The sequence below is a fragment of the Bos indicus x Bos taurus genome, chromosome 10 (assembly GCF_003369695.1).
Source record: "Bos indicus x Bos taurus breed Angus x Brahman F1 hybrid chromosome 10, Bos_hybrid_MaternalHap_v2.0, whole genome shotgun sequence".
Taxonomy (NCBI): Eukaryota; Metazoa; Chordata; class Mammalia; order Artiodactyla; family Bovidae; genus Bos; species Bos indicus x Bos taurus.
Window position 1 is genome coordinate 76,113,834 of NC_040085.1, and position 23,464 is coordinate 76,137,297.

The 23,464-nt window shown below is 45.0% G+C and overlaps 1 protein-coding gene across 1 annotated transcript in view; it reads left to right on the top strand.

Annotated features, from left to right (window-relative positions):
- Positions 1 to 10,813, top strand: part of TTC9 (tetratricopeptide repeat domain 9) — a 36,202-nt gene extending 25,389 nt beyond the window's left edge. The window contains exons 2-3 of the mRNA XM_027552299.1: positions 4,293 to 4,475; positions 6,460 to 10,813. Of these exons, the coding sequence (XP_027408100.1) occupies positions 4,293 to 4,475; positions 6,460 to 6,539 (263 nt within the window). The 3' untranslated portion in view covers positions 6,540 to 10,813. The remainder of the gene's footprint in view (positions 1 to 4,292; positions 4,476 to 6,459) is intronic.
- Positions 10,814 to 23,464: the final 12,651 nt, after the last annotated feature.

Consider the following 23,464-nt stretch of genomic DNA (forward strand, 5'->3'; position numbering starts at 1 on the left):
TGCTGCTAAGTCACCTCAGTTGTGTCCGACTCTGTGCGACCCCATAGAGGGCAGCCCACCAGGCTCCCCCGTCCCTGGGATTCTCCAGGCAAGAACACTGGAGTGGGTTGCCATTTCCTCCTCCAATGCATGAAAGTGAAAAGTGAAAGTGAAGTCGCTCAGTTGTGTCCGACTCGTATCGATCCCATGGACTGCAGCCCACCAGGCTCCTCTGTCCATGGGATTTTCCAGGCAAGAGTACTGGAGTGGGGTGCCATTGCCTTCTCCATAGTAGAGCACAGAGACTTGTTATTTTAAACCTTAATTCAAACAGAGATCAAGTTGCTACAGTGTGGAAGAAAACTTTTCATGGATCATCAATGAATCCAAAATGGCAGTCTAAAATCTCCTGGGATAAAGGGCTCTAAGCACATGAGTGTAACAGCAGAGGAAACATATTTCAGGGGGTTCCCAATGCTAGTCATTTGTAACTCCTGGATGTCACTTATATCAATCCCTTTCTCCTGCCTTTCTGCCTCCATTTGAGTCAACCTAGTCACCATCATTTCATCATTCAAAAACACTCTTGCCCTAAGAATAAAATCCCAGATCCTCAACATGAACCAGAAGGTTCCATGTGTCCTGGTTTCATCTTGCTTTTCTAGCTTTATTCTCTTTTACCCTTCCCTTCAGTCTCTCTGCTCCAGCTGGGCATGGCTTCTCAAAGCTCCTCAAATAGGTGTAGTCAGTCTTTCTTTCTCCCTGCCTCCCTCCCTCCCTCTCTCCCTGCCTCCCTTCCTTCCTATCTTTCTTTTCCTTGCCCCTCTCTTTGTCTCTCTCTTCCATGCTGCTGCTGCTAAGTCACTTCAGTCGTGTCCAACTCTGTGCGACCCCATAGACGGCAGCCCACCAGGCTCCCCCGTCCCTTCGGATTCTCCAGGCAAGAACACTGGAGTGGGTTGCCATTTCCTTCGCCAATGCATGCAAGTGAAAAGTGAAAGTAAAGCCGCTCAGTCGTGTCCGACTTGCAGCAACCCCATGGACTGCAGACTACCAGGCTCCTCCGTCCATGGGATTTTCCAGGCAAGAGTACTGGAGTGGGGTGCTGTTGCCTTCTTCCTCTCTCTTCCATATGTGTGTGTTAATCGCTCAGTAGTGTCCAACTCTTTGCAACCCTATGGACTGTAGCTTGCCAGGCTATATGGAATTTTTCCATGAAAAATCCATGAAATTTTCCAGGCAGTAATGCTAGAGAAGGTTGCCATTCCCTTCTCCAAGGGATTTTCCCAACCCAGGAATCAAACCTGGGCCTCCTGTATTGCAGGCAGATTCTTTACCGTCTGAGTCACCAGGGAAGTCCTGTTCCCTATAGAAAGGACAGGGCTTCCCTTCTTCTCCTTTCCACCTAGATCAGTGGTTCTCACACAAGGGTGATCCTGCCCCTCCCAGGGGACATTTGGTGATATCTGGAGATATTTATTTTTTTGCTTGTTACAACTGGCATCTAGTTGGTAGAACACAAGGATGTAACCCAGCAATGCACAGGACATTTCCCCACCCCTAGCCCACTAACAAAAAATAAAATATTGATAGTGCTGAAATTGAGAGACACTCAACATTTGGAACCCAGCTTAAACACCACTTCTTCCAAGAAGCCCTTCCATGACACTTGATATTGGTTTAGGACCCCTCCCCCCTCAGGAGGCTCCTACTCATCACTTCTCTTTCATAGCACTTGGCACATGGGAGTATTTGAGATAATGTACCATCTGCTTTCCACTGCAGTGTACCAGCTCCAGGATGGAGCAAAGTGTTAGGTCCATCACCTCATCCCAGCGCCCTATGCGGTACTCGGTGAAGTTAGGCATCACTTTTTGTTTTGTTGATCCTGGGACACAGAGGAGGCCAGTTTACACAGGGGCCCTGTCTTTTACCGAGTGATGTGGTTTCTAAGGGCTTCACATGCAGATCCACAGATACCTGGGACAAGAGCACGGTCTTGGCAGCCAGGTGGAAGTGGGAGGATATCACAATTCTGCCACCTCCATCAGGTTACTTAATTTCTCTGGAACTGGATTTCATCATCAGTAAAAGAAGCATAACATAGAACCTGTCTCCTAGAGTTGCTGTGAAGATGAAAAGATGAGTACCACCTCAGGCATAGGCTAAGAGATTAATAATTGAGAGGAAGAAAAGGCAGGGGGAAAATAGACCCTTAGACCTATTCTGAGGGTCTCCTGTAGCCGCCAGGGCCTGGGTAGCGGGAAGAGGAATGTGGAAGGGACATCAAGAGACTGCTAGTCAACCTGTCTTTCTCGACTTCTTCAGCTCTAAAATGTGCCTACCAATATCTCATCTTACTTATCCCATGAGCTTGTTATATGCACCCCAGATAACTCCCCACCCAAACAAGAGAGGTGCCTAAAAATTACCTGTAGGTAGGGCTGAGTGCAGTCCAGACTGTCTTACCTCCTCCACCCTGGGTCTTCTTAAGAGCTCTGGCCTGCCACCCTTTCTTTCTTACCTGGATTCCCCACCTCCATCCAGACGTTTGGAAAGGCAGCCCATTTGAATTAGAGCCAACCCCAGATTCCTCCATCTTCCTGGGCTCTGCCTCTAATGCCAGTAGGGACTCCACCCTCTGTAACCTGCCTGGCCCCACCTCCCACACGGTCTGGACCCTGGTCCACAGCCAGGTCTCACAGCCCACACCCAATCAGCAGGGGAATTCCAGACATTTTCACCGAATGAGACCTGGAAATTGATTGCTATCATTCTTTTGCCCAAGGTGGGGAGGGGAAGGACTTCCCGTTTTCAGGCCTTTTTGCTTCCCCCTCAATTTTAGACATTCAAAACCTGTTTTTAAAAGAAGCAAAGATCCTTTGTCTTGACTGCTCAGGTCAGCAGACAGAAGTGTCTGTCTGAGAATGGAGGGCAGGACAGGAAGAAGACTCTCAGCAGAGAACAGAGGACATGAGATGGGCACAGAGAAGTTTTGGATAGGAACCCCTTTAGCCCTGGGGGCAGCGGTTGGAGCCAAGTCCCACAAATAGCCAGCAGCCAGTGAGGTTCAAGGCTCTTGACAGAACTCCTCTCCATCCGCAGAGCTGTGTGAGCACCAGGGCAGACTCCAGCAGCGTGGGGGCAAGGCAGGGGGCAGAGGGGCCTCGACTCCATGACTGAGGGAGGAGAGGGGAGCGTGCCGGTGGCATCAGCTTGGCACGATGGACCCTAGCATGCCAGCAGCTCCGTGTTCTCTGTGACCACAGCCGCCCACACCCATGCCGCCCATGCCCACGGGATTAGTAGCCTGCTGCTTCCGTCAACAAGTCTGACTTTCTGCCTTTGTGGCTGGTGGAACCTGGTGGGGCAGTTTCCCGATCTGGATTGCTTTTCTTCCATTTCCTGGTTCTCATACCTTCCACTCAGTCTGCAAAAGGATGTTTCTCGTTTGGGGTTGTTTTTTTTTTTTTTGGTCCAAAATGCTTGATGAAAGATCTGGTCTCTTAATCAGTTCAGATCCCTGGCAAGTTATTTAAGGAATCAAAACAGCTCTAGTTAGACCCCCTAAAGATTAAAATCCATGACTTGCCTCTATCCAGAATATGGTTCTTCCGTGGTGGGAGAAACCTTAGTGCAAAGGACCTAAGCATCGGCAGCCTCCCCCGTCCCACCAGCCAGGTCTTGGCAGGAAACAGCAGTTTGACCTCCCAAGTCTCTGCTTTTATTTGCTTTGAAGAAGGTACCCTGTTCCCCACGCCACCCACCCCCTTTTGAAACATTCCTCCAGTGTGTATAACACATCTTTTTGTCTTCCATCAATGCTTGCTAAATGCTTTAGTGGTAGAACGGAGGCCAAGGGAGCTCAGAAGGGCTGGGATTAGGGTGAGGCAAATGAGCCCCCTCCCTGCCCCGGGGCGCTCAGTCTCCAGGTGCAGGCTTCCTCACCCTGACCCTGGCCCTGCGACTGATGGCTGGTGAGAGAAAGCTTCCAGGGGAGACGGTTTACTCAGAGATGACTGAAAGGGCCCCACATAGGCACTGGCCAGCCTCAGCCGGGGGCACAACTCAACCCATAATACAAGGCCAGGTCACTTGCTTGTTGAAGTATATACGGCTTGTTGAAGATGAAACCGCGTCCTAGAACCCAGGATTATTTGATGACAAATTCCATGGCATAAAGCCACTGTAAGCCCTGGCACCTGCAGTATATATACCTTTACTGGTCCGAGAGGAAGAACCAAAGAGAGACGTTCAGAGGCTGCTGCTGTTGTGTTGATGGCGCCTTCCCTTTTTGCTCCCTTTCTCTGTAGCCTGCCTGCTCCAGGCTGAGCTGGTGAACTATGAGCGAGTCAAGGAGTACTGCCTCAAAGTCCTGAAGAAAGAAGGGGAGAATTTCAAGGCCCTTTACCGGTCCGGTGTGGCCTTCTACCACCTTGGGGACTATGACAAAGCGCTCTACTACCTGAAAGAGGCAAGAACCCGACAGCCAACAGGTAAGGCAGCAATTGCTCTTTTCTGACCAACAGCGCCCTGGGGCAGCTCCCAGACCATCTCACCGCCAAGGTCAGCTTTTTCTGGCTGGCAGGGCCGGGCAGAGGGAGAAATGGCAAGTGAGGGGTCAGGTGTGTCCTAGGTCTTGGAGCACATGGAGTCCGTGCCTTTGGGATCTGCGTTCCAGGGAGCTTGGGCACCTCTTCTGTTTAAATAGGATGTGGATTTCTTCATTTTTCCAACCCAGAATCCAGCCCTCTTTACTTATTCATTGAATCCATATTGCATTCTTACTACATGCTAAGATTTGTGCTGGCTGCCAGGGATGTAGGTAAGAAGACTCAGTCCCTAAACGTGAGGAGTTCACATTCTGGTTGATGAGACAGAATACAAATGGGTAATTTGGAGGGTAAGCCCAACATTCTTCCAGGAAGAATGCTCCTCCAGGCAGATCCCAGATAACAGAGCATGCATTATCTGTACCATTCGCTTAAGTCACGGCCACCAGCCCCACCATTCATTCATGCCACAGATGTATACTGAAGCAGGGCCAAGAACTCTTCCAAGTGCTGGGCAAATAGCAGGGAACGATGCTCAAAGATGCTGCCTTCAAGGAGTTTGTGTTATAATGGAAGAAGATGGACAGTAAACAGACAGATTGATAATGTAATATTTAATAGTAATAAGTGCTATAAAGAAAATAAAGCAGAGTCAAAGGATCAAGACTAAAGTGGGTGCTATTGCAGACCAGGTGGTCAGGAGCACCCTGTCTGAGAAGGCATGTTTTAAACATTGACTTTGACTTGCTGTTGCCATGGTTGTTCATATGGCTGATTTTTTTAAAATGCAATTCTCCTTCCAAGGAATCTTGTTAGAATGAATTTACAAATACCCAACATACTGTTTTTTTCTTTTTTTTAAAGAACACTAATATCTTTGTCCATTGTTGATTTGTTTCCTGTATATAATTTGTGTTCCCCCAACTACACTATAAGCAACTCGAGGACCAAGAATGAGACTCATTCAACAGAATTTTCTTGAGTACCTGCTATATGTCAGTACTATTCTGAATGCCCTGCCTGGCATTTTGGAATATTATACAGCATTCCTTTCTACTCCTGGAAGTAAACATCTCAGGCAACCCTGAAACTCTTATATTCTGGAGTGTATAGGGCTAAACAGCTATTCTCTGTCCTTCCCCACTCACTAACTTAAGGACTGGAATTGGGGGAAATTCTTCTATTTGTGGTCAGGTGGTTGCCTAGAAGAGCAAAATCGGACAATGAAGCACAAGTCCTTTAAACTCTCCAATTAAAAAAAAATTACAGTCAGTATTTACTGATCATTTGGATTGAGCACTTTCAGACATCTATTTTGATCCTCTCAGCAGTTTTAAGAGGAAGGTTTTATAATCCCTGGGAGAGGCAGCCTTTGGAGTCAGGCGCAGTGACTATGTGTTATCTCCTTGGGCATCTGACTTGATCTCTCCAGTTTTCATTTTCATCACAGTCAGGATGATGAGACATACTTTATAGGATTCTAATGAGGTCTCATTGAGACAATGAAAGTTAAAAACATGACCCAAAGTAGACACTCAAAAATGGAGGTTGTCACTTGCAAGACGAGATAGGAGATTCAAAGAGACTGGTAGGTTGCCTGAGGTTAAACAGTAGCTAACTCTGAACTAAAAGTCTCAACTCACTGAGCTGACTGAGGACCACTGGGATTGCTGCTGCATAGAAATAAGAGAAGAAATTCTCACTCCTCTCCTCTCCTTCCCATCTGTCCTCTGGGTCATGGGGACCTGTCCCCATGGAGGCAGGGAAGGAGAGGAACTGCACTCCAGTTGCCTTCTCTGTCACCCTGGACCTTGGCTGAGTGAGGCTGCCCTGTCCGTGATCTGCAGATGCAGCTTTGGTCTGATCCCCTGTAGACCCACCAGTCCCCTCACCAGCTGTTCCCTAAGGTGTGTTTCTCTCCTCACAGACACCAATGTGATTCGATATATCCAGCTGACGGAGATGAAGCTCAGCAGATGCTCCCAGAGAGAGAAGGAAGCCATGTGAGCAGAACACCTTTCTAGAGCTGCGCCTGGCCCAGGACATCCAAGCACCGCGTGGTGAAGAGCCCCTCCCTGGGTTCTGGTCCCTTCTCCTCACTTCCTCCTCCTATTACCCCTCACCTCCATATCTACTCTCCGTGCGCACAGGAGACCCATGGATTTGGAATCTGGTGGGTTGCCCTGACAGTGCAGCAGCCTCCTTTCAGTAGGGGCAGCCGCTGAAAGAGACCTGGCTTTGGCGGGAACAGCCATAGAGGACTGTCACAGGTTGGGAGTGCCCTTACAGCTTCGACTTGGGCCAGCACTCCTGACAAGAGGCAGAGCCCGGCAGGTGGACCCTCCCAGAGGCGTCAGGCATGGAGCCCACGGGCTGGACCCTTCCACTGCTTCTTCACAGACTGGAGCATCTCACGGCAACTGTGATGAATCCAGGAGCCAGACAGACACCAAAAGCATCGGTTGAGCCCACAGAGTCCGAGAATCTGTACACTGGATTTCTGCACACACACACACGCCCGCTCCCCACCCCCAAGAACCCTCAGCCCCTGCCTCCCTCCCTCCCTCGTGGTCTCGTTCTGTGCTTTCTCCTCTCCCCCTTGGGGATCTGAGACTCTGCCAGGATTCACATGCCATCGAAACCCACTCTCAATGCCCTCTGGTGACCACACATACCATTCCCCCAGACTCCCAGCCAGCAGGCAGCTGTGACTGCAGAAGGTCAGGGTGGAGTGGGCCAAGGACTGACCACGTAGGGCTGGGGGGAGGGAGAGATGACGTCTAGGGGACAGAGCATTGTATAGACTGGGAGACTGAACTGTGGACGAAGTTAAGTGTGAATAAAAATAAATGAACAGGCAGCAGTCCCTGTCACTTCTGTTGGAAGCAGCCCAATCCCTCACTTTTACTCCCTTCCCCAACCCTCAGTCAGAGTTGCTTACAGCCAGGCAGGATGGGGCTTCCCCCAGAGCAATGGGCCACTTGTCCAGTGGTGTACAAAGCTGGCTGCGCCTTTGTGCTTTTAGAGTAGGCTGGGACTGTGGAGACCGCCTAGGGACTTGGCTGGTGGGAACCTGTAAAACCCTTTTTGATGAAATTATCTGGACTCAATATCTAGCACGTAGAATGTGTTCAACAAGTATTTGTTGACTGAGTGAATGATGACTGCAGACTGGTTCTCCTGCCTTAAACTCATTTTATCCCAGCCTAGTCTCCAGATACCTATGCTCTTTTTGCGATGCCATGTAGCTTCAGTCAAATAAGAAACATTTACTGAGGGCTTGTCATTTGCCTGTCATTGTGCAATATGCCCTTGGACGAAGGATGTAGTCCCGGTCTTCAAGGAGATGGAAGAGTTGAGAAATAGTCATAGGAGATTATTACCAATGACACCTTTAATTTATATGATGCTTTAAGATTTTCAAAGCACTTTCATGTATTTTTTGTGTGATCAGTGAGACAATATTGTACAAATTAAAATATATACAGATGCAATAATGTTAATAGTGAGCATTTATTAAATGCATTCTCCTCAGATCTTTACATGTATAATCTCATTTCTTTCATGTAATTACCTACTATTCCCATTTGATGGATAAGGAAACTGAAAAACAGAAAACTTGTCCAAGGTTGCATGGCCTTAAGTGGCATAGCTAGGATTTGAACTGAGTCTGTCTGACTCTAGAGTTTCAGCTGTTGACTACTCTGTAGTTAGTTGCCGCCCTAGAAAGTACTAGATTGGCTTAAGTTTTCATTCGGGATTTTCCATAAGATGTTATGGAATGAAATTTTTGACCAATTCAATATTATATTGGATAGTTGTTATTGTTTAGTCACTAAGTCGTGTTCGATTCTTTTGTGACCCTATGGACGGTAGCCTGCCAGGCTCCCCTGTCCATGGGATTTCCCAGGCAAGAATACTGGAGTGATTGCCATTTCCTTCTCCAGGGGATCTTAGCAGGACAGTGTGTGTGACAAGCCCTGATGATGCCAATGATGGTACATGGGCCACCTTTTGTTATTTAGCCCTAGTTGAAAAATGGTCCCCAGCACTTGACTCCCTAGTGGTGGAAAAGACAGCTGAGATCCAGCAGTTAATTCTGTATATTGTTCATTCTGCTTGCTGATGGGCCAGTGTGTATCCCAACAATCCACCAAGCATTCTTCACTCCCTCCCCAGCTTTGGGAAAGAGTCACAATTATAGGTAGAGAATGAAAGGAAACACAACGTTAATTATGCGTTATTTATTTAATCAGAGGCTTCAGCACTGCAGGATCCAATCTCTGCTCAGGGTCCAGAAGCCAGCAGCACAGGTTATATTCACACAGTTCCTCAAAGGCTTCCAATGGGGTCTGCAAGAAGGTGCTAGAAATATCCAGGGGCTAGAAGCTGCTGCCTGTAGCTCAGCCTCTGGAGAAGGGAAACAGGGGAAAAGCTGTCATTGCTGCCACGCTCTCCCCAACCTCAACCATATCCTTCTCTCTCTTCTCTTCCCTCAAAATGGTTTCACGTGACCCCAAGTACAGGCAAACGTGCAAACCTCCCCCCTTTCCAAGCCTCCATCCCAGGAAGTCTGTGAGCTGGCAGACTGCTCGTCAGGATCTGAAGAATGAAGATGAGGTCATAGGTGGCCTGCAGAACCAGTTCAAATTGGCAGGGTCTCTCTTTGGTCTTCATGCAGTGAGGACGGACTCAGGGGAGCTATTCTCAATGTGGAGCAAGAGAGGGTCTTGCCTCACCGAGAGTTGGGGCAGGGCTGGACAGATGATGTTAAGATTGTTGCCATCCTTCCCAGAACTAGGTGAGGACAACCTTGTGGGACCTCATAGAGCAAGTAACCAGGCCGTCTGCTTGTCTAGTGACGAAGATATGCATGCTGGGAACTCCATCACTGTGACCCACAGTTCAATGATCCCAAAGGAAGAAACTGCCTGGGGAAATGTTTGAGGTGGTGGGACTGAATTTTCTGTGCATTTGTCCAGAGACTTCAGACAGCTGGTAAGCAACATGAGGTTTGTTCACCATACCAAACCTTCAGCTTCCTTCTCCTCATCCAGCCCCCAAACAGGGACTATCATTTAATACATGTTTTGTTTGCAAATGTCACTACTGAGCTGAACTTGGAGTGCTCAATCTGGATTTGACCTGCTTTGTTATCTCCTGCTGGGACTTTGGTGATAGAGACTTTGGAGAAAAAAATTACACTTTTGTTGTAATTATTATGAGAGCCTCAGATGTGTATGGTAGAAATATTAGGGGGGAAAAAAAGACAAATTCTGCCCCATCATCCTACTACTGGAGACAGATATTGTTATCCTTTTGAATGTTTCTTTTTGGTATAAATGTACACATGCACATCCTTTTTAAACAGAAACTGGATCATACTGTACATACTCCTTAATAACCTACTTTTCAAAATGTGTATTTATATTTTAAAATATATAATACATACACAGGTACAAAGTTCAAGAAGTACGAAAAGCTCTAGCATCAGAAGTAAATCTTCCCACCCTGTCTGCCAGCCTCTAGTTCTTCAACTACTTCTATCTCCTTGCAGAGACAGTTACGCATTTTCAAATGTCTGTATCTATTGTGTCACAATTGCTAGCATATTGGACACACTTTCTGCACCTTGTGGTACTTCATTCACAATATCATGAACATAACATGTTTTGTGCATCGCCCAAGCTTTTTCAACAGCATCCTCATTGGGTGAGTGGACCTTCATTTGGTAACCAATCTTGTAATAGTGATTATTTCATCTGTTCCCAATCTTTACTGTAAATAACGTTGCAACAGACATTCTCGTAGCTAAATTTTGCACATATCTAGGACTATTTCCTTAGGGTAAAATCCAAGAAGGAAATTATTTGGCTATCTTTAAGAAATTTGATATATGTTACCAACCGCCCTTCAGAAAGTTTGTACCAAAGTCCTCTTCTTTTGCAGGCTTGGGAGTGCCCTGTTCCCTGCACTCTCACTGCTACTGGGTATTATCACTTATCAAATCTTTACCAATTTGATAGGAAAATAATAGTGTATCAACGTTACACGAATTCACACTCCTTTATTAGTGAATAGCATCTTCACGTGCTTATTGGCCATTTGTGATTTTTCTATTTATTTGATATTGGTATGTTTATCTTTATTATCAATATGTACTTTTATTAAGAATATTGTTTGTGGCAAGAAACATTGCCAAAATGCTTTCCAAGTGCTTTGCTTTCAAGTTTTGTTTATGGTGCTTTTTGACATACATAAATTCTTAATTCTACAATTAATTTGTTCCTCTGTTGCCAGCTTCTTCTGCCTACTGTTTGTTCACTCTCTCATTTCTATCAGAATGGTCCTTCCAAAACACAATCCGATTATGTCACTTCAGCTTAAAAATCTTTATTGACTCTTCATCATTTTTAGGACAAAGGCCAAACTCAGCATAAAACACAAGGTCTTTCAAAGGATTTCTCACACAGACTCACCTCCTGATCCTCTTGCCAAAGTTCCCTACATTCCAGTGCTACATAGCTTCTTGTGATTCGCTGAACCCATTGTTCTGGGGTCTCTTGGCCTTTCCATGCTTTCCAAAGCTATCTAGCTGGCTATGACTCACCCTCCAACCCACTCTGCCTTGTTAATTCCTACAGCATTTGTCAAGGCTCACTGCTTGAAAGTCTGCCTTGACTCCTTAGTCTGCATTCCTAAAACAACATGAGCCTGCCTCTGCCTAGCATTTGCTACAAATAGGAATTAGAACTTCCTATTTCTGTTTCTCTGGTCCGCTACCTGGATGTTCCTCAAGGCAGGTACTGTGGTTTATTCATCTTCACAGCTAGAATGTGTAGCACAATGCCTGGGGCATAGTAAATGTTCAGTAAACAATGGGCATTGAACTTGAAATGAATGATGGGTTCAGTGGTAAATAGCACTTGAAGTAAGTGCAAACTTTGACTGGATCTGTCCGTCTAAGAACTGAACAAATCTTAAGAGACTTGGTTCAAAAGAGAAGCTACATATTCCAGTGCTATGCGTTCCAAAACATCAGAATCACTTGAAGCAGCTTTTTTAAAATACATAATCTCAGTCTCAGCCTTAGATCCATTGAATCATGGAGATGATGCTCAAGATACAAGTTTTTTAACATCCTAAAGAGTTTCTGCTGGCCAGCCAGGTAAAGGAGCCAGGACCGAAGTAGACCAGCAGAAAATCAGAACAGCCAGCTCCACTCTATCAAATCATGCGATCTTTCAGCATGGATGTCTTTTGGCAGGGATAGATGGAGCTTTGTTTCAATACCAGTTTGGTGTCTACTAGCTGTGTGACTTTGGGGCAGTTGCTTGGCTTTTCTGATCCTCATTTTCCTGACCTATACATGGGATACTGTCATTTCCTTTGAAAGGCTGTTGGGAGGATTAAGAAATACCTGTCTTCTAGGTCAGTACTTGGCACAGAGTAAACATGAAACAAACAGTAATATCCTCCCCCTCCCCAGCCTCAGCTTCCTCATTTATATTTTCTTCCTAGCTTTATGCTCAGTCCTGTCTGACCCTTTGCGATCCCATAGACAGAAGCCTGCCAGGCTCCTCTGTCCATGAAATTCTCCGGGCAGGAATACTGGAGTGGGTTGCCACTCTTTTCTCCAGGGGATCTTCCCCACCCAGGGATCAAACCCAAGTCTCCTGCATTGTAGGCAGATTCTTCAACATCTGAGCCACCAGTCCTCCTCATTTCCAGTGTGGCTACTAATACCTGTATGTTTAGCTTGGGTATTTTCCCAGACTGAACTCTAGAAGAAAGGAGACTTTCAACAGTCCCCTGGGTTACTCTCTGATCAAATAGAACAGCTACTTGGGGGTTAGGGGAGCAGAGGAAGCCCCATCCTCCATCGCACACCTTCTCCAAGCATATCAGACTCCATAGCAATTGGTTGGAATAATTATGATGGCTTTCAGAACCCAGTGTTTCCTAGTCACATCCAAAGATCAACATAGTTTTCTTGCTACAGTTGCTCCCAGAGGCTGGCAGCTTCTAGGCTGCAAGGAGAAAGCTATTGTCAGGAAAGAGGATAACCGCTGCCCACTCTCCTTCCAGTGCCCTGGTATCTACATCACATGCCTCAGAACAGGAAAGACAAAGCTGGCCGTGAGGCCAAAATAGCTGATCTGCAGCTGCTTAGATTAAGATGCCCCTGCTGCCCACTCCCACTGCCTACACTTGCTCTCCCCACCAGCCCAGGGCAGGCAGCACAGACTGGGAAAATGCATTCAGTCCATCAGGCATGACAGAGTTCAAATTACCAAGTCAGCATGAAAAGTCTCCCTCTAAATGGACTGAAATTGGATTCTATTAAAAACCACATTCAGCGAGGCCCTTGGCTATTAATATTTGCTAAGACACAGAGGAGGGGGAGAAGGTAGAGGGCCCTGCAAAAGGTTGGGAATCTCAGCTGTTCTGTTGAATTGCTTGTCTGGAAAAAAGCCAACAATTGAAAGCCAGATTTGCCCTGTCTTCAACATCTCACAGAATCTTAGGGCTGGAAAGAATGTTAAAGCTCGATAATTCAACCTCTCATCTTATAGATGAAGGATCAAGTCCAGAGACGATAAGTGACTTCTTCAAGGTCACATAGCTAGTAAGTAACAAAGCCAGAACTAGAACTCACATCATTTTTCTAACAACAAATTTATATTGTGTCCACTGAACCAACATATATTTACAAAGCATCTTTCTTCTTTGAATGTAATGCTGTGATATTACTCTCTTCTAAAGAAAGAAAGAAAATAATACTCATGCAATCATCCTCTCACTCAGTACTTACCATTCCCATCACTCTAGTATAGGTGGTTAACAAGGTATTGTCTCCACTTGTGAAATTCAGTCTATAGGGAAGAAGGAAAAGTAAATAGGTAACTTCAAAACTGTGTAATAAATGTTATAGAAACACCAAGGGCTCATGGAGAAGAGGCATCTATAGCAATCCTGGAGGATCAAGGATATTTTCCCAAGGGAGTGCCAATCGGAGGCGCAGAAGTGGTAAGAGAGGAGTCAACTTCAGACCAGGGTCAATGGCAAAGCTCTGTTACTCCTTTCCCTGGATACAATATGAAAAGATTTGGGGCTGTCATTATGAGCTGTCTCTCCTTACCCTTTCTCTGGGTTTCATGCCTCGGTTCAGGTAACGACACTTTACTGCCCATATAGGCTCAGGGCCCAAGAAGCCACAGAAAATTCTGCAGACTCTACCTGATTAAACCCCCTCTGTGCAGAGTAGGGACAAGTACATAGGTTATCTCTGAGCACAATCAGAAGCTCTTCAAGACTTGTGATTTCCACAGTAGGTGAAAATTCTACACTAGGTTTCATGAATGTAGCCCCAGAGGCATCATGTCACGCAGACCTTTGATATATTCCAGTTTTTTTTCCCCCTCTGATCTCAGCCTCTTTATTCTAGAACAGCATTATCCATAAGAAATAGAATGTGGGCCACCTGCATAATTTTACATTTTCTAATAGCCTTAAAAAGGTAAAAATAAACAGAGAAAATGACTTTATCTTCATTTATAAATGGGTTAATAAAGGTAAGTCAGAATCCTGTCTGGATATTGTAATCACCCAGTCAGCATTTAGAAAATACAGACGGTAGGGTCCTGGAAACAGCATTTTTAAGAAGCTGAAATTCTGGCAAGAGAAGGGGATGATAGAGGACGAGATGGTTGATGGCATCACTGACTCAGTGGACATGAGTTTGAGCAAACTCCAGGAGATGGTGAAAGACAGGGGAGCCTGGCTTGCTGCAGTCTGTGGGGTCACAAAGAGTCAGACATGACTGAGTGAGCAAAAACAAGAAAATTCTGGTAGTGGTTCAGAGAGTCATATTTGGGAATTGCTGAGCTATTGAAAGGGCTTCCCTGAAAGGTTTCTGACAGTTCTAATAGTCTATAAATATGTAGTAGGAAAGCTAGCTAAGACAAACAGAATTGATCCTTTCTGGTCCATGTATTTGTTTCATTAATTTGCATGAATCAGTATACATACTGGGGACTTCCTTGGTAGCTCAGTGGTAAAGAATTTGTCTGCCAATGAGGAGACACAGGTTTGATCCCTGGTCTGGGAAGATCCCACATGCCAAAGGGCAACTAAGCCCGTGCACCACATCTGCTGAGCGCACGGGCTGCAACTACCGAAGCCCGTGCACTCTAGGGCCCGAGCCATCGCATCACAGCTAGAGAGTGGCCCCTTCTTGCCACAACTAGGGAAAAACCCACGCGGCAACAAAGACCCAGCACAGCCATGAATAAAGAAATATGCATATTGGTCAAAGGTGAGAAAGCTTTCCTTTTTCAGAGCTCTAGAGAAGATGGAGGGATAGACATAAAGACAGTGGGGATGGCGTGTCTGACCATCAGGCATGGTTACAAGCTCATGGTAGACTGATTTTGATGGAAACTTCTATGATAAGGAAATGAAGAGATTAAAAAGGTATTGCCAGGGGAGTTCCCTAGTGGCCCAGTGGTTAGAATTCTGGGCTTTCATTGCCATGGCCTAGGTTCAATCTCTGGTCAGGGAAACATAATTTAGTATAAGCAAGGTACTGACATTTCATCCCCAGTGGATGCAACTGAAACCTTTGAGCACGCATGAGGTTACTTAGGCCTCTTAGGTACCATCAGAGCCATCACTGAACTTGTAGAAGAGCTGAATTCTTTTCCTTCTTCCATTCTCCTTCTGCTTGCAGCCACAACAACCTTTAAGCCACTAAGCCCTACTTTCCTAGCCCGGGTCTAATCTTAGACCTGCCCAGGTTTGCACCAGCCTCTAGTTAAAAGAAACGAAGGTCTTAACTGAAGTGTGTTCTAAGATCCAGAAAAACGAAAGGTAAAACAGAAGAGGAAAGGGAGCTGAGAGAAATGAAAACTCTGTCAATCAGGTTGCTCATTTTGCAGTTGAGAGACTGAGGTACAGAGCACCGATAAAAGCAAGAATACTGCTAGCCTGGTCTTCATTTCTGGGATTCGCTGCACAGAGACCTCAGAGTCTCTCTTTAGGACTGCTGGAAGTTGCTTCCATTGGTTTCCTGCATCTGTTGGCAGGTACCAATAAGAAAATTTTGAATAAGACTATGAATAGAAGGTATGAGTTAAGAAATGTCTGGTGAATTCACTGATAGTAGAATTATGTCTGGTGATTTAAAAAAAAAAAAAAAAAACTCATACTAAATATCGCTGATGTTAAACTGTGTCTATATGCCAAAGCCAGGGATGTTTGATATGGCAAAGGCATACTGGTGATGTGGTTCCCTTTCGCTACTCATCTCTATACAAGAACTTTATTCAAAGATGAGTCCACTAAAGTATAAAGTTAATTTCAATGTAGAATGTAATCTAGTTCTTAGCATCAGCTGATGGCATTATATCCTGGCATAGAGTTTAAAAATCCCATCAGTTCACACATCCCCCATGGAGAGTCGGGGACCTGGATAGGTGAACAGAAGTGCTTCTCAAGCTTTTCTGTGCCCAAGAATAACCTGGAGATAATGTTAAAATACAGACAAATTACTGAGTGGGAGAAAATAGCTGCAAATGGTATGACTGATAGGGGGTAATATCTAAAATTTATAAGCGGCTTATACAACTCAATACCAGAAAGAAAACAAAGAACACAATTTTTTCAATGGGCAGAAGACTTGGATAGATTGGTTTTTTCACAGAAGATATACAGATGGCCAACATGCACGCGAAAAGATGCTCAGCATCGCTAATCATCAGAGAAATGCAAATCAAAATCACAATGATGGTTAAAAGTCTGGCTTAACCTTTGAGCATCTTCAACACTAGAGAAGTTGGCCAGATTGATGTCTGAGATCCCTAGCCTCTTCTTGCTGACCCTCTCTGCTGGCCTCCACAGGACCATCTTACAGCCCCCTCCTCCCTCTCACTTCAAGAGCCTCTGTATTCCTGTGTTCTCTACTCTCTCCATATCAAAGGTGGCTTTTAGAGGAAGATCTGAAAATATTTCTCAGTGTCTCCACTTGTATGAGTTTTTTGAGGAAGTTTGCATTTTAAGCCTTACCACTTAATCAAGAGGGAAAAGTTTCGGAAAGCTTAGGTCTCAAGGATAAATGGCAGTTGATTAGGCTCAAGCTGGAGAGGGAAGTCGGGGAAGAAAGGGCATTCTAGGCAGGAGGACCTATGCTTGCATATCCTAGTCACTCAATAAATGTTTGTTCACAAAGCGCTAAAGAAGAAAAGGGTGTGTTTAGTCCACTGGGACCAGAGAGGGATCTCTCTGAAAAAAATCTAGCCTCCTTTCCTGAACCTTTATCCAACTCTAAGAGAAGAGAGGTCGACAAAATATGCTTCATACATATTGTTTTCCCCCCTCTATTGGCCATGTAGGTTGATTTTCCCTTTAATTTAGTATTTTAAAAGTAAAAATAACCATTCCACCAGGTACCACTTAAACAAGAGGAAATCTCTTGCTTTCAACCAAAGGTATCTGTTGTAATGGAACAGGTTAGAGTTGCCTGCTTTTTACCCTCTCACTAGCTCCCTTAATTATTCAGGCCTCTACATATTTTCTCCTTCTAGAAGCATGGTAAAATCCTTTGGAATCTGGCTTCTGACCTTTGGAGTCTTGTCAGGGATAAGAACCAGAGCCTAGAACTTTCTAGAACTTTGCTGGGAGGACCACAGTTCAACCCAGGGCATGATCGGGCAGCTCTGCCCATTCTCTTTGTGTGGTTCATTTCTCTGACCCTCACTCTCCAACCCCTTGGCTTGCCTGAGTTATGGGGACATGTGACTGCTCTTCTAAGAGGGAAGCAAGCAAGAAGACAGCAGCAAAAGCAGCTTTGGGGTAAATTTCAAGCAGCTGGGGGGTTCTGCAATTGGTTGATGCTAGTACACCAGTGAATGGAAGTGTATTAGACCAGACTAGAATGGAAGATTGGAGAAGGCAATGGCAACCCACTCCAGTACTCTTGCCTGGAAAATCCCATGGACGGAGGAACCTGGTAGACTACAGTCCATGGGGTTGCAAAGAGTTGGATACGACTGAGCGACTTCACTTTCACTTTTCACTTTCATGCCTTGGAGAAGGAAATGGCAACCCACTCCAGTATTCTTACCTGGAGAATCCCAGGGACAGCGGAGCCTGGTGGGCTGCCATCTATGGGGTCACACAGACTGAACACGACTGAAGCGACTTAGCAGCAGCAGAATGGAAGATAGAAGTGTGAGGAATGGGCACCTGGGGACAAAAGGGGATCATATGTATGAGTCAGGAAACAAGGATCCAAATAGTCAGTTTCTTCTCATCTGCTGAAACAATGGGGATTATTTCTTGGGTTGAGAGCCAGGGACATTTGAGTGATAAAGGCCTACTTGTAAGAACACAGAGCAAGCTGAATGGCACAGACATTTAGAAGAAAAATTCTGAGCTTTTATGTTGTGAAGTGTGGGATAAAAGATGTTAACCAGTAGAACATCTTACTAGTAAAACCAAGAAAGACTCTCACCCACAGAATGCCTGGGCAACAACCTAGAAAAGAACTAGTTTATTCTGTGAACAGCCAGGTTGAATTTTTTAAGTCATTTCTGGCTATTCAGTGAAGCTGATTATCTAGTTATCAGTCTCCAGGTTTCTGTCCCCATTAGACACAAGGTCTTCAAGGGCAGAGACCATGCGTCTTGCTCGCTTTTGAATCCTTGATGATAGGCATATAATAATGTGGGTGATCCACCGGCCTTCCAGCAATTAATAGTCAGGGGAAAGAGTTCATAATAAAGATCATGGGCAACAAAAAAGTTGAATAGCTAGAAATACTTCTGCACTACCTACTCCCGCACAAAACTTAAGGCAAGGGAAAGGACTTCCCTGGTGATCCAGTGGTTAAGAATCTGCCGTGCAATGAAGGAGACATAAGTTTGATCCCTGGTCAGGGAAATAAGAGCCCACATGCCTTGGAGCAACTAACCCCAGGTGCTACAACAACTGAGCCCGGGGACTATAACTAGAGAGTCCGTGCCCCTCAATGAAATATTCCACAGAAAGCAACAAACATCTTGCCTGCCACAACTAAGACCCTATGCAGCCTAACTAATTAATTAAAATATGAGATAGTACATAAATTTTTTTTAAAAAGACAAAGGAAAACCCAGGCCCTAAAGTTGCTCTAATGGAAATTGGTCTTCCCTCAGCCTCTCCTGCTCTCATGCTGCATTTCACCCATGTCGTCGCCTAGTCTTACAGCCTTTGCCCCCCAAAGCAAAAGGCTTTGATTAACCAGTCAAGTCACTTAATCTCATTTGGGAAAAACCAACTCTATGGTCTGTGACTCCTCCTCCGATAACCCCATACAGAGTCACCAGCAAACCAGTCATTACTATAGCCCTGGAGCTGACAGAGGATTTCATTTGCTTTTTGAAAGACAATTCATATGAAACATGAGGATAAAGACAACTGGCAACAAGAAATCAAAACTCTGCAAGCATCACCTTCTCTCATCCCTCCTTTCTGCTGACTTACTCCTTCTTGTCTCAGAGATGAGCATCTTCCACTCAGGCTGCTGAGCGAGGCCCGTTGACAGGGCAATGAGCTTTCCAAGCCTTAGCTTGGCAATCTAGCTTGAAGGCGTCCTCTGTCATCAGGCCATTTTGGAAAAATGTAATTCACCGAGCTCTGATTTGTAGGAGGCTAAATCTTAAAAGAATGAGGACTCTGAAGAAACCATAGGCAGAGAAGTAACTATCTCAGATAACAAAATGCTTTTATTGCATAAACTTCACAGGCCTCTAGAGCTTAAAAGGAGCTCATCCAATTGAACCTTTTATAAAGAGAGGGAGGCTCATGGTGACAGGGCTGGGACTCAAATTCATTTCTTTCAGAGTCCAAGCTCCATACTTCTTAGTGACCCTGGGCCTTTCATGCAATTCTAGGTTGGCAACTTGTTTCCTAGGGTAGGAATTCCATCCTGGAACCCCTCAATTTGTACCTCAAACCTAAGAAAAGAAGGAAGAAGTGACTTTGGGGATTCACTGTCAGGCCACTGAGTTGAAAGAGAGCTGCCACTATAATAAAAACTCCCTCAAGCCTCCTCATCGGGCAGCTCAGCTTCAGAGCTTCCCAACCCCAGGAGCTATGGCTGTGACCTTAGAGGTCTTAGCAGTTCTCTATGCCTTAGGTCACCATGGAAAGGGGGTGACCCCTGAGCATTTGATGGAGACAGCATGAGAAGGATTGAATGGCAAGAAAGACCATGCACCAAGTTACAGTTGGCTTGGAATTAGAATTTATCTCACTGCTAACAGAGCACAGCAGTAGTTAAGCTGAACAAATCCCATCAGTTCTATTTTCAAAATATATCTAGAATCTGACTGCCTCTTTGCACCTCCTACTAGTAACACCCTGATCCGAGACATGATCTCTACCCTCTTAGCAGCACTAACTAGATCCATTACCCCTGTGCTTGACTTCCTCAGTGTGTTCCAAAGTGATTCTGTTAAAACTTGATTCTAATCATGTAACTCCTCTGCTCAAAACCTTCCATGGCTTCCCTCTTACTCAGAGTAAAAGCTGAACTATGAACCACTTACTATGAACAACAGGATCTGACAGGATCTGGATCTATAGCCTCTGACTTCATCATCTGTCTGCATCTCCAGCGACACTCATCTCCCTATGACTCATCGCTGGCTCCCACCTCAGGGCTTTTGCATTGACTGTTTCCTCTATCTAGAATTCTCTCTGAACCCCCCTTCCATGCCCTCACTCCAATAACATGACTAGCTCTATCACTTCTTTCAAGGTCTTTACTCAGAAGACACCTTCTTAATAAGGCCCCTCCTGACTATCCCCTTCTAAAATCTTAACGCTCGTCCCAGAAGGTGATATTTCCTATATCTCTTCCCCATTTTACTTCTTCTCCTTTGCACCTGCCAGTGACATATTACATATTTTACTTATCTTTCTTTGATCAGTTTTTGTTAAAAATTTTTTTGCTTATGGCACAAGGGTCTTAGTTCCCTGGCCACAGACTGAACCCGTGCCCCCTGCAGTGGAAGCACGGAGTCCCAACCACTGGACCATCAGGGTTAATTTATCTTATTTATGGTCTTCCTCTCCCACTAGAATACAAATACCACGAGGGTTCACTGTTGCTTCTCCAGCAACCAGAATGGTATTTAGCACACAGTGGCATTCAGTTGACATCAGTTAATTTCTGAGAGGCTAGTGGATCACCCACACTATTGTATGCTTATCATCAAGGATGCGAAGTGAGAAAGATGCATGGTCTCTGCTCTTGAAAACCTTGTGTCTAATGAGGGACAGAAACATGAACACTGATAACTAGATGATCAGCTTCGCTGAATAGCCAGAGATGAGTTTTAAAAAATGGAGAGAATAGCATTGAAACATGTGTATTACCTTATGTGAAATAGATCACCAGTCCAGGTTTGATACATGAGACAGGGTGCTCAGGGTTGGAGCACTGGGATGACTCTGAGGGATGGGATGGGGAGGGAGGTGGGAGGGGGGTTCAGGATGGGGAACACATGTACACCCACGTGATTCATGTCAATGTATGGCAAAAACACTCAGTTCAGTTCAGTTCAGTCACTCAGTCATGTGCAACTCTTCGCAACCCCATGAATCGAATCACACCAGGCCTCCCTGTCCATCACCAACTCCCAGAGTAAACCCAAACTCATGTCCATTGAGTTAGTGATGCCATCCAGCCATCTCATCCTCTGTCATCCCCTTCTCTTCCTGCCCTCAATCCCTCCCAGCATCAGGGTCTTTTCCAATGAGTCAACTCTTTGCATGAGGTGGCCAAAGTATTGGAGTTTCAGCCTCAGCATAAGTCCTTGCAATGAACACCCAGGACTGGTCTCCTTTAGGATGGACTGGTTGGATCTCCTTGCAGTCCAAAGGACTCTAAAGAGTCTTCTCCAGCACCACAGTTCAAAAGCTTCAGTTCTTCAGCACTCAGCTTACTTCACACTCCAGCTCTTACATGGATATACGTGACCACTGGAAAAACCAAAGCATTGACTAGACAGACCTATGTTGGCAAAGTAATGTCTCAGCTTTTTAATATGCTGTCTACATTGGTCATAACTTTCCTTCCAAGAAGTGAGCGTCTTTTAATTTCATGGCTGCAATCACCATCTGCAGTGATTTTGGAGCGCCCAAAAATAAAGTCTGCCACTGTTTCCACTGTTTCCCCATCTATTTCCCATGAAGTGATGGGGCCAGATGCCATAATCTTAGTTTTCTGAATGTTGAGCTTTAGGCCAACTTTTTCACTCTCCTCTTCCACTTTCATCAAGAGGCTTTTTAGTTCCTCTTCACTTTCTGCCATAAGGGTGGTGTCATCTGCATATCTGAGGTGATTGCTATTTCTCCCAGCAATCTTGATTCCAGCTTGTATTTCTTCCAGCCCAGCGTTTCTCATGATGTACTCTTCTGCATAGAAGTTAAATAAGCAGGGTGACAGTATACAGCCTTGACGTACTCCTTTTCCTATTTGGAACCAGTCTGTTGTTCCATGTCCAGTTCTAACTGTTGCTTCCTGACCTGCATATAGGTTTCTCAAGAGGCAGGTCAGGTGGTCTGGTATTCACATCTCTTTGAGAATTTTCCACAGTTTATTGTGATCCACACAGTCAAAGGCTTTGGCATAGTCAATAAAGCAGAAATAGATGTTTTCCTGGAACTCTCTTGCTTTTTCTATGATCCAGCGGATGTTGGCAATTTGATCTATGGTTCCTCTGCCTTTTCCAAAACCAGCTTGAACATCTGTAAGTTCACGGTTCATGTATTGCTGAAGCCTGGCTTGGAGAATTTTGACCATTACTTTACTAACATGTGAGATGAGTGCAATTGTGCGGTACTTGAGCATTCTTTGGCATTGCCTTTCTTTGGGATTGGAAAGAAAACTGACCTTTTCCAGTCCTGTGGCCACTGCTGAGTTTTCCAAATTTGCTGGCATATTGAGTGCAGCACTTTCACAGCATCATCTTTCAGGATTTGGAATAGCTCAACTGGAATTCCATCACCTCCACTAGCTTTGTTCGTAGTGATGCTTTCTAAAGCCTACTTGACTTCACATTCCAGGATGTCTGGCTCTAGGTGAGTGATCACACCATCGTGATTATCTGGGTTGTGAAGATCTTTTTTGTACAGTTCTTCTGTGTATTCTTGCCATCTCTTCTTAATATCTTCTGCTTCTGTTAGGTCCATATCATTCCTGTCCTCTATCGAGCCCATCTTTGCATGAAGTGTTCCCTTGTTATCTCTAATTTTCTTGAAGAGATCTTTAGTCTTTCCCATTCTGTTGTTTTCCTCTATTTCGTTGCACTGATCACTGAGGAAGGCTTTCTCATCTCTCCTTGCTATTCTTTGGAACTCTGCATTCAAATGGGAATATCTTTCATTTTATCCTTTGCTTTTCAGTTCTCTTCTTTCACAGCTATTTGTAAGGCCTCCTGAGACAGCCATTTTGCTTTTTTGCATTTCTTTTCCATGGGGATGGTCTTGATCCCTGTCTCCTGTACAATGTCATGAACCTCCATCAATAGTTCATCAGATACTCCATCAGATGTAGGCCCTTAAATCTATTTCTCACTTCCACTGTATAATCATAAGGGATTTGATTTAGGTCATACCTGAATGGTCAGGTGGTTTTCCCTACTTTCTTCAATTTAAGTCTGAATTTGGCAATAAGGAGTTCATGATCTGAGCCACAGTCAGCTGCCAGTCTTGTTTTTGCTGACTGTATAGAGCTTCTCCATCTTTGGCTGCAAAGAATATAATCAATCTGATTTTGGTGTTGACCATCTGGTGATGTCCATGTGTAGAGTCTTCTGTTGTGTTGTTGGAAGAGCATGTTTGCTATGACCAGTGCGTTCTCTTGGCAAAACTCTATTAGCCTT